General features: G+C 38.9%; 1 protein-coding gene across 1 annotated transcript in view; it reads right to left on the minus strand.

The window, feature by feature from the left end:
* The window catches only part of SEMA3D (semaphorin 3D), a 120,314-nt gene that overhangs the window by 9,097 nt on the left and 99,536 nt on the right, over window positions 1-11,681 (minus strand). Inside the window, exons 13-17 of the mRNA XM_018569970.1 lie at window positions 10,471-10,559; window positions 7,116-7,157; window positions 6,253-6,410; window positions 5,083-5,147; window positions 4,036-4,175 (exon numbers count right to left, since the gene is read on the minus strand). Of these exons, the coding sequence (XP_018425472.1) occupies window positions 4,036-4,175; window positions 5,083-5,147; window positions 6,253-6,410; window positions 7,116-7,157; window positions 10,471-10,559 (494 nt within the window). The remainder of the gene's footprint in view (window positions 1-4,035; window positions 4,176-5,082; window positions 5,148-6,252; window positions 6,411-7,115; window positions 7,158-10,470; window positions 10,560-11,681) is intronic.

Consider the following 11,681-nt stretch of genomic DNA (forward strand, 5'->3'; position numbering starts at 1 on the left):
TAATAAAATTGTATATTGATTTTCAAGATTAAAGATTCACCTATTTTTTTGAAAATGGCCTGTAAAGCACCACTGCTAGTATAAAGAGCTGAGTTTAATATATTCCTGTGTGCTCCTTGCCTAGTCATAACTAACATGTATTTGGATGTCCCAATAATTTTTAATTGTTACAGTTATATAGTTAGGTTGAAAAAAGATACAAGTACAGTGCATTGAGTTCAACCAAAATGATTTAATAAATAACTTTAAAACCTCCATATACAGAACCAACAGCTATGGATATTAAATCCATAGTTGATCCAGAGGGAAAAAAAAAGAAAGCCCTTATAAAGTATTGTCCAATTTGGTCCAACAGGGACTATACTTCCTGGATCAACCATTTATATTGTTTTTACTTAAAATATCAAAAGCCAGTTATATTCAGACATAAATTCAGCTTAAAAAAAAACCAACTGAACTATTCAGAATTAGCTCCTGAGGAAGACGATTCCACATGGCTCTTACTGTGAAGAAGCCTCTGTGTACAGAGATGAAACCGATTTTCCTCCAGAGGCATAGTGCCCCTTGTACTTTGCAATGACCTTAAAGTGAACACCTTAAAGTGGACAAGTGATCATACCCCTTAAACATCTCTTCACATGGGAGAATAAATTGTCTGACTGCCACCATGTGTTTATGGGTATTTTAAAAACAAACCACCACCATTTCAGCTGTGTTGCTTTGGGCATGAATATAAACCAGTAGTGTATGCAGTAATTACTGTTGAATCTGAGCATATATCTTCCTCACAGCATTTAAGTCTTAAAGTGTATTTCCACTTTTGCAGCCAGATTGAAATAACACCTATTTTATATTTGTTACATGTTCCTATTCACATAACTAAGCTTATGTTGCAGTTTAAATTGCTTTTACTGGAGTTAAGTTTTCTTGGCTTCTTAAAGGTTAACATTTCTACTTTATTTTCCTTCTTTGTAATGTTAGGAGGGGCTGTGAGGGACTAAAGGATTACAACCCTGGCTTCTGCATTCAAATGTTAATGAGAGAAACACAATCCTCAAATATCAGCCATAAGTCTTTTATTAGGACAGACCACTGCGCTGAGAAAAAATGGAATTAGCCATGTTGCCTGCTGCGACAAAACATCTAAGAGGTAAGAATAAAAAAAAAATGATTTCCTGTATGCTGCAAAAGTGGAAATATGCATTGAAGAGATCTGCTGCCTGCTTAGTTTACACCTCCGTGGGCTAATCAGTTAGACCTTCTTGGACTTAGAAGGCAGTAAATTCTGTATATAGGTCACCCAACAAATAGCTCAAGCCGTTTACCACCATAGCACATATGAATTGCTGACTCACATCCACTTCTGCCCAACCTCTCTGTACATGCCTTGAATATGTACACTATTGCTCCACACAATAGGATGTCACTTCTGCACCAGAGTTGACCAAAACCCCTCTATGCCCAGTCCACATATGAAAAACAGGTTTCTAACAAAACTCAGAATACCCTCAAGCCTATATGTCAACACAACACAACACTAAAAGGGCATTCCAACCAAAGCTCCTATCACAGCTTTAAAAACCTATATATTAAAAAAGATTTGCCATCTGTGAGAAGAGTTATATGTATAGCCCAGAAATGAAACTGGTTTGGTTCTGAAGGGGCAGTAACCCGTTTCCCACCTTATTAATATCAACAGGTACTAATACAAATTTGTTGTGAGAATAAGAGCACATATTTCTGCAAGTAAGTATGTTTCACTTTCGGTGTATTAAACTTACACTTGCTTATTTTTCTTTTTAGAAAACATGGACAGATGGGCTGAATCACTGGAAGGTCTGTGAGAAATGTAATATGTATGCAAATATAAATATTTTGAATTGGAGCATGTATTACAAGTGATTTATTGATGATATGTCTAAACTGTTTGGCGTATACATGAAATGACTCCTACGCCTGTGGATGTGCAAGAGCAAGCTGACTTTCCCATTACTTAAATACAGATCTCTGAATTCTATTGCAAAAAAAAGCAGCGGTATTGTCCACAAAAAACAAATTGGATGACTGCTTTTACTTTTAATTCTGTCCTGGAAAAATGAGAGCTGCAATCATTGGATAACTCCATAAATGTATATGCACCATGTAATCCACATAGAAAATAAAAGAGACAAGCAATTCTCTGAGTATGTGCATGCAGATATGTATAGTATGTTATACAGTGAATCACGTGATTCAAGAATGCCATACAGAAGGCATGAAATGTATGGTTCTTTAATACTGGTACTTAGCTTGCTATATTTCAAACATCCTACTTTGCTGTCAACAAGCTGCATCTGAAAGATGGGCTGTCATTCAGACCAATGCAAAACAGGTCAACTCCAAACATCACTCTCTAGAGGTGAATAAGTGCAGCTTGTTCTTAGCAAGGCAGAATGTACAAAAAGCTTTGGAAAACTGCAAGAAATGCTGATTGAAGCCTGACTTATCTTAATTAAAAGGTAATTATTACATTGGCATCTTTTCATAAGCTGCAAGGGCACGCACAACTTGTATTTAAAGCAGAACTCCAGGTAAAAATGTTATTAATTTTTGCCTGCACATATTTTGTTTTCAAGGCATTCTAGAAGGCAAGATATAAATTGCACTGCAAGGGTCAGGTGCTCGTTTGTGTCTAGGTCCAAAAATAACAAATATATAATCTAAAACGGCTGGCTGTGACAGCACTCACTCCAGCCTGCATCCTCCGCTGCAGCGATGGTATGTCCCTCAACATCCTCATGTCTTATACACTGTGTGTAAAACATGATGACTCAGGGACCATAGACTGCTGCAGCAGAGGGGGAGCGAGGTGGAATGGATGGGTTTAAGAGCAAGGCGGCTCAAAGGATTGGGTGAGTATAATCTTTTTATTTTTGAACCTAGACACAAACGAGCACTTACCACTTGCAGTGCGGGTGTAGCCCCACTGCAAGGGTTAATAAACATTTACCCAGAGTTCCGCTTTAACAGTAAATTGTTTGCTATTGTTTGCTCTTGTTTAGATATAGGTTTTAACAATTATATTTTACAACATCGGTATGGCTCCAAATATGCAGCTTTTGCACCTAGTGAAAAGGTGCTCTTCTTTTATTTATATTCTTATTAGCAAAACAAATGCTCTAGGAAAGTATTTTTCCATTAGCATCTGCTTGCTCACACTTTGTATTCAATAAATTGGACTAAACAACCCTTAGAAAAACATCCTTTTTCAGTTTGTAAGGAAGAATGTTTTCTAGGATCAAATCTGAAATGTAAGCGATAATAAACCTTTAGTATTTTGTTTTTTATTATTACTGGGAGGCCCACATTTTTGCAGATCTTTGTTCTTTAATTTTTAAATTCCTGCTTTTCTAATGGGTCCCCGCATCTTTCTCCCTCCCACCCCATGCAGGGGTGCCTCCATCAGCTAAGCGCCTGCTATGGAGCCACCCAAGCGTGCACATTCCTAGCCGTGCCTGCAGTAGCTATGTGCGTCCTCAGACACACACAGCCCAGTGGCAGGCCACGCCCCTCCTCTCCGCACAACAGTTTGACTAATGGCAGAAGGACCCACTGGCTCCTCTGCCCTCAGTATTCTCCCCCATAACCAGGAATTTCATGGAACGGAGGGACCGGCAGCAGTGACAGCAGTGACACAAAATGGTACTGCGTGTTTTTTACCTTGATGCAGAAATTGCATTAAGGTAAAAAATTATTAGCACATAGTAGTACTTTAAGGATCTCTTCACCACCGCCAAACATGATCTTCAGTTTTACTTTAAATTGTGTCATTTTTTTCTGTAGCAAGCTGGCAGTAAAATGAGTCAGAACTAGTTTTCCTTGATGTCACAAAAATAAAATGGGAAATTATACAGGATAAGGAGTGACTTCCTCTGAAAAAGATAATTATTTTCCAGTATAGCATCAAACCCAGTTGGCAAGTAAAAGATAAAAAAAAATCAGTGATATGCACATCTGAATATATTCCATTGTAAATATATCATCAGAAGGACTTACCTCTTCCTGTCGGTCCTCTCCTGTGTGCTGAATAAACCATCTGATAGAGGCTTGCTGTGACTTTGGAACACATTCCAAAAAGGTAGAATTTAACTCTACGCCAAATATGACTTTTTCTTCAGGAGCTTCATTGGCAGCCCCTAAAGGAGGGAAAAAAATAAGATTTTTTTAGGGAAAGTATTACACAATGAAAAGGGAGTCACAAAATAAAACATATTAGCAGTAAAGATTAATAACTGCAAACAGTAACTATATGGTAATTTTTTAAAACTAATAATGAATATTGCCACAGACAGCACAACACCAAGAACTGAGGGGGAATACCTTCCAGCTTATTTTAGAGTACTTTTCATAGGGACTACAGAAATAAAGCTTTAACTACCATCACGTTCCTATCAAAACAGTTTTTGGGGAAGATCTTCTTTATAACAATTCTGGCTTCAAGTAATTTTCACTGTGCTGAGGTATAGGAGGAGCTCAAATGTACTCATTAACCTAATGGCTTTCTGAGTATAGCAAACAAGAAAGGCTTCTTCTTGTTCCTATTAGAGGTACCAATTATCAAGAGAAGGCATTTATTACTCATTTACCATCAAATAGTAGCAAAGAGATGCCATTGTTTGTTGAGTAGTAACCAAAATCAATTTGGTTATGAAGCAAAATCAATATGGAAATTAAGCCGTGACCTATTTGTTGATGCATTTGACTGTATAACAAGTGGATAGATGGTGAGTAGTTTGTTGGCATTAAAAATATTTTACTTACTCTCGAGGGATTCACCCATTCTTTGCATAGTATAGCTATAGCTATACAGATCGGACAGAGGAGTCATTTTAGTACTCAGCTTAAACTTTAGATCCAGGTCAACAAGGGTAAATGTGCAGTTAGGTTTTAATATGGCAATATCAGTTAATGTATGCCCAGTGAAATATACAATTACACTCATAGGCTGTAACTACAGAAGTGCATTGGAATCCTCTAGCACTTTATACTGTAGATCCATACCACATACACATTAAGTACTTCACACCTCCGAAAACAACTTACGTTCATCCACATCCCAGCATTGTGTAAGGGGATCTCCATTTTTTATATCTTGTCTTCTAGAACGTCTTGAGAAAAAAAAATACGTGCAGGTAAAAATTACTGACACAAAATTTTTTCTTGCTCAATAGATTATAAAGCAGAAAAAGCTTGAAGGAATGCAATTACTGAGATTGATAGAGAGGCACTGATTGCATTCTTTCAGCGCCTCAGTTAAAACAAACAACAGCAATAGGAAAATATGAGGGAAGTATGCAGTATTCTACACCTGCAGAAATAAATTATACACTAATATATCAGATGCCAGTTTAATATACCGCTAAGACATGTTTTCACTGAATAATCAATTGTATTCTCTAGCCCTGCTCTAGTTGTTCTATGTTAGCACTATAAGCATAAAGTTGTAAGATATGGGTTCAAAATGGTTTAGTAATTTTTTTTACATATTATAAGATTTCATGTAACATTAACCGTTGTTTAATTGTTATCTTTGGAACTGTGTTATAGTTCATGGTTTTCCTATTCAGTGGACAATTCCGAAAGCTAGCTCATTGTAACTTGTTTTGATAGAAATACCTGTGCTGTTGCCAATAAAATAAAACTGACTCTCATGCATAATGCTGATTTAAATGTCATGAAGCCACTGGTTAAAGTGAGACTAAAACTCAGAAGTGAAATCTTCAAAATGCATTTAATTACTATTAACTATTGACTATGAACAAAAATATCTTATTTGAGTATCTCTGAATTAATGCTGACACTGTCCTTCCTTCTGGAGGGTGGCTACTTTTGTTCCCCATGGTATCTGTGTGTGTTGTAAAGTAGCCTTGGAAGCAGGTTTGGAGCGGTAGCTACTTTACAAAACACACAGGGACCATCAGGAACAAAAGTAGCCACCCTCCAGAAGGAAGGACAGTGTCAGCAGCATTAATTCAGAGATGATTTGAGGATCCACAGCCAAGCGATACACAAACAAGCTACATTTTTGTTAATAGTTATTATTATTGTTAAATGCATTTTTAAGCGTTAACTCTTGAGTTTAGTACCGCTTTAAAGAGTCCAGTGGACTAACAGGCCATAGCTATCTGCTGCTTGTAATTCATTTGCATCCAATTGATGACATCAAAACGTTGGCTCTTTTAGAAATTATACATTCCTTTCAAAGGCATTTACCTTTTTAATGTCGGTATATATCTAGAGCAGGAACTTCCATCCCAAGCACAGTATGGATCTCTTGCAAGGCAGCAGTCTGTACACGCCTTACCATATGTATCACACCTATGTGGTGACAGCTGAACCAGGCCATCATGAGATGTTATGTAAAGTTGATGCTGAAATTAAACAAAGCCATTTCATGTTACTCATGTATTAAACCAAATGGGTCAATGACCGTAAAACATGCGTTAGACTTTATTTATTTTTATTTTAGTCTGAATTAAATGCAGAAGAACATCCAAAGTAGCATGTTTTTTTATCAGCATTCTGCACCTGTCAACTGCTGGAAAAAAGGCAGTTGATGAATGAATTCTTAGTCTGTTCAAGTGTTTCTATATATAATAGTGGGTAGGCATTTTGTATCAGAGTATGGGAGGGAAACTTCAGTGTAAACTTAATTGTGTTTATTGTGTTTCTTTATTTTAGCACCTCAAACATAAGTGTACTGCTTCAGTGGGTATATACAGTCCTTCCATGACTGCATTTTGTCATGACTGCAATTGGAAGACCACAGATAAGGGTGGTTAGGGTTCGGGAACCCTGTCTACTCTTGTATGGGCAGCTTTAGTTACCGTGAAGCTCACACATGCATTTAAAAAATATTAGTGGGAATTTATCAAAACAGGAGCAGACAGAATCTGGAGCAGTTTCCCATGGCAACCAATCAGCATCTCTCTTCCGTTTGCTCAGGTAAGATTTGAGAATGAGATGGAGAATCTGATTGATTGCAGTGCAATTCTGCACCAGATTTTGTCTGCTCCAGTTTTGATAAATTCCCCCCTTTGAATATAAGAAATGTGTTTGGGGCAAGTGTAACTTACCTGCTTGATTGAAAGCTCTATGTTTGTAATCGGTGAAGGTTTCTAAAAATGAAAAAAATAAATATTTCCATCATAAGTCTTACGTTTACTACAAAATGGATATATTAAACATGTATATAAATATATTAATTGCAATTATTACAGTCAAAACTATTCCTAAAAGGTAACGGCCATCCTTTTTTGTGTGAAAAAAGTGTATTGACTCAGTGCATTCATGTGCACATCAGTCAATACCTACTGGATGTTAAGTCAGTCATAGAGAAACAGTTCAATATCATTTTCATTTTGTTGGATCTTCTATGTTAATTTGCTGTGGTCTTAAACTACACATATCCTCATCTGAGTTGATCAGAGTTGCCAATGAGATAAAACATTTTAATCTCAACTGTCAAAATAGAGGCATATTAGTGATAGTTGTGGGCTACCTAGATAGTTACATAATTAGAACATGTTTATCAAAGAGTCTAGAATGACATAGACTTGATTTAGTTCTAATATTTTTAGACAAAATAATAATTCCACAACTCACCTATTCATGTTGATTAATGGGGTAAGAATCATGTAACGCATTCCCTGCTTTGTACAGTAGCTGGTATAAGTTAGCTAGAAACCCTAACCTCTGTTTTAAAAATTGTTGGTATTTGTTAATGTATTAATGTAGCATAGAAAAAGCCATCTGCGTGTTTTGCTAAACTATATGCTAGTGAGACCTTATCAGGATTAGGTTCTTACTACAGAAGGCTGTGACTGGTGAAGTGAACCCCTGGGTTCCCAGTGCTCCCCAGCAGTAGTGATTGTCACCTTTGGTGTCAGTGTAAGTTCTAAGAAAGTGATTGCAACGGGAATTTGGCAAGCCCTAAGAAAGGATAAGGAAACCAGAGACTCTAGTGGATCAAAACACTATGATGGATAAATTATTCTTATACTTCCACAAAGTGTTTTTTTTTACCACCTGAAACAACTGTATTTCTCAGACCAGTAGATTCTATGTTGAATTCATAGTGCTAGTTTTTTGTGTGTGTTTACAGGTAGGGTAAGTGTATGGGAGGTTTAGGGTAGATCATAACTCACACCACTGGGAGCTCTTGACCAAAGATTATCAGAACCAAGCATTTAGTACTGCAAACTAATGTATCATCAATTTCTGCTCACCCTAAAGTGTATTTCCACCTCTGAAGTCAAATTTGCAAAACCCCCACCATATATTTGTCACTGTCGCTCTGATGAAGGATCCCTGTGCGGACCCGAAACGTTAGCACCGTATGACAGTATGTGACATTGGGTATTGAATAAACATATCAATACTTTAAAAACCCTTCAAGTGTGTGCCGGTGAATTACTATTACTATTTTGCACAGCGCCATCGGTGTGGTCACCTGGGCACCACATATACCTTGTGGTTTTGAGACCGTGGCAATGCGAATGGGATTTGGACTTTGATGTGTTCCATTTACACAGCTTACTTAAAAAATATTATTTCTAAAAAAAATTCTTATCTTTCTAGTTTATTTTTAGAGCAGATTTAGACATAGGACACTAAAGGCAGCTTCAATTGCTTAAGATGAAAGACAAAGTGCAGATAAGGGACAATTTGAGTTTAAGTGCATTGACTGTGCCACCGAAGCTGTGGGATCTTTAACGTTGGGATCTTTAACGTTTTGTTAGGATAGACAGTCCTGTTCACCGAGGGGTCTGTTCACAAAGCTGCCGAAGGATCTGGCCGTAGCTTCGGCCGATCCTTCGGCTGCCTTCGCCCCCAGGACCCCTTCAGTTCAGGAGAACCGAGGGGGTGCTGTATGGGCTATTCACAATAGCCCATACAGCTCCCGATCACGGCCGAGCAGCTCAGTCGAGCGCTGAGCCGTGCTGAAAGCCGAAGCTGGCCAAGCGGCCGGCCATTGGCCGGCCGACAGCCTGCTTCTGACAGCTGGGCGGAGCCAGCCGTGATCTTACTATCGCTGTTTTCTACCTGGTCTAAAACCGCTTTTGACCTAAAACAGCGACGATTCTGCGACCGAACTCAGTGATGTGCGAACTTGGTACTCTATTGACTGTGGTATGGATCAGACTGCGCCCCCAGAATTCCCATTTACTGGACCATTTTTTTAAGCCCAAACAGCAGTGAGAAGCCTGCCGGAGGTTCGGCTCAGCCGATCCAGATGTTGGATCGGCTGAGTCGAACTCCTTCTGCACTTTGGGTCAGCCGAACATGCTGAGCATGTTCGGCTGATCCGAAGCCACACGAAGCAAGCCGATGTACGGCTGATTTCAGCCGATATACGGCTGAAATCAGCCGTACCAGCCTGAAGTGAATAGCCGAACAGTGTTCGGCTCACTTCACTTCTGATCGGTCATTCACTCGGCTGCCCTCGGCAGCTTTGTGAATAGACCCCCTAGTTTAGAACTTATGAGATAGGGTTAACTATGGTACACAGGACTCTCCAGCCTCCTCCTTAACATTACATAGCAGGAGAAAGCTAATTAAGATTTTTCAGCAAATAAAAACCAGATACAAAGGAAGCAAAAAAAAATAAATATTTATTTTAAAGTTATACTATGTGTATAGGAATGCATAACACATATAAAGTAGCTGTTTTCCCAAATAGGCTGCAAAAGGGGAAATACACTTAAGTACATATCTGACTAAAAATCAGTTAACACTAGCGTGAAGCCAGTGATTTTGTGGAGCACAAAACTGTGTAATAATCTTTATGAATTGACATTTACAGTCAAAATACACAAAGGTCAATAAAATAATGTAAGATTAGCTGAAATAAGTGGCGTTCCAAGGCACTTTGGAGCATGTCCTGCTTCTCAGACCTGCAAAGCACCAGGACACTAAGGGAGAAAGAAATAAACAATAAACTCACCTACATTTTATTATGTTACGCTACAAGGATCACAAAAGTATAGGTAGCTATGGGTGTCCCAGGTCTTTGAGGACCCTAGTAATACCCCTATTTTAAGCTTTACGCTTTTTTAAATTAAGTTTTCTAGCTCATATCTGAGAGATGACATTACTTCTGTATTAAAGTGAAATACCAAGCTAATATACATTGTACTTCCATTTGTATGGCTTATATTCTCCATCATTTTGGGAAACTGTTCCGGAAAGTGGGAGTAAGTTGAAAAAAAATACATTACAATACGTTCTGATTGCTGGATGTGCCATGTTTTCTGCAATTATTACCCTCTGAGAAGAACCTTGATAAGGGACTGAGGTCAGAAATGGGCTATTTCCTGAAATATGACATTTAGGACTGCGATCCTCAATTGTTGACCATAGTCAGTTTTTACCTCCATCACACACACCACACACACACACCACACACACACACACACACACACGTTGTACCTTAAATATCTGAAGCTCTTCCAGTAGAACCTCTTCCATGTTCCATAGATCCTTTGAAACACTGATGACTTTGAGAACTGTACCAACATCTAGAAGCATAGAAAGTGAGAGTCTGAGAAAGGCATTAAAGAAAACTTATTAGAGAATTATTGAGACAGTCATAGATGACTGTCACGCTCCCTGCACAAGTGCACTTGGATCTCAACTGCGGAGCAACGCAGGTCTCGGTTAACTCAGTATGCGGTTCAGTTCTCCTCTCTCAGAAACTTGAGAATGGTTGATGAACCGTTTAACATCATGTAACCGAGGAAGGGGAGATGGAGTGGTTAACCCCAGCAGGGTTTTTTTAGGAAGTTAGTGTACTTGATAACTCTAGGTGTAGTGAGGGGTTAAGTGATGGTGATGTCTCCTCCTTAGTTCATTAACTTGCTACAACCTCTGATAGCTATGAATGAAAAGAGTCTATATAGCAGCAAATTGCAGGGTATAATTGTAGGAGCAGAGTGCAATGAACAACAGGTGACACACAACTTCAAGAAAACAAACAGGCTGTCTTTCTCACTGGATTTGCATTGGAACACTACGGTGCAGTACTTGACAATTCAATTATAAGCAGTTAGTAATGAAACACTCTGTTGCTTGATATGCACAGGTAGCAGGTAGATGATACTTGCGGTTCTGGAGATCACTGGATACGGACTCCAAGATCACTGTAGTATGCAAGAGTCTCCTGGGTGGTCTCTGAAGAGAGAGGTGGAGATGCCTTGGCAGGCTGTTCCAGGGGGAATGAGTAAGAACTGGAGGTAGTCCGTTTGGGGATTCAGCTGCTGCAGGGTGTGAATCTTCAGCGTTCACTGTAACCAACAGTAGGACGCCGAAGATTCGTGTGCTCGCGGCTTAAGTAGGGCTCCGCGCATGCGCCGGGGAAGTGGAGATACGAGCGCGGACTGCACATGCTCGGCGCCGTCTATGTCCGCGGGGAAGATGCGAGGGGATTCCCTTACAATGACCTGTCCTGAAATAGCTAGTTACCTGGCTGTTATTTTTTTAACTACTGGCCTAAATACGTTGAGACACCAACCCTAAACAAGTATGCATATAAGCACTTGGCTTTGACTTCGTAGAACTACATTTTTGTTTTGCGTCATTGACTCAGAAGGTATTAAATCTGAATTCCAGGCAAAATAAAAGCCACCAGCCATATTTAGACC

This window comes from Nanorana parkeri, unplaced genomic scaffold (genome assembly GCF_000935625.1).
Source record: "Nanorana parkeri isolate BGI_ZX_2015 unplaced genomic scaffold, ASM93562v1 scaffold1435, whole genome shotgun sequence".
In the NCBI taxonomy this organism is placed as follows: Eukaryota; Metazoa; Chordata; class Amphibia; order Anura; family Dicroglossidae; genus Nanorana; species Nanorana parkeri.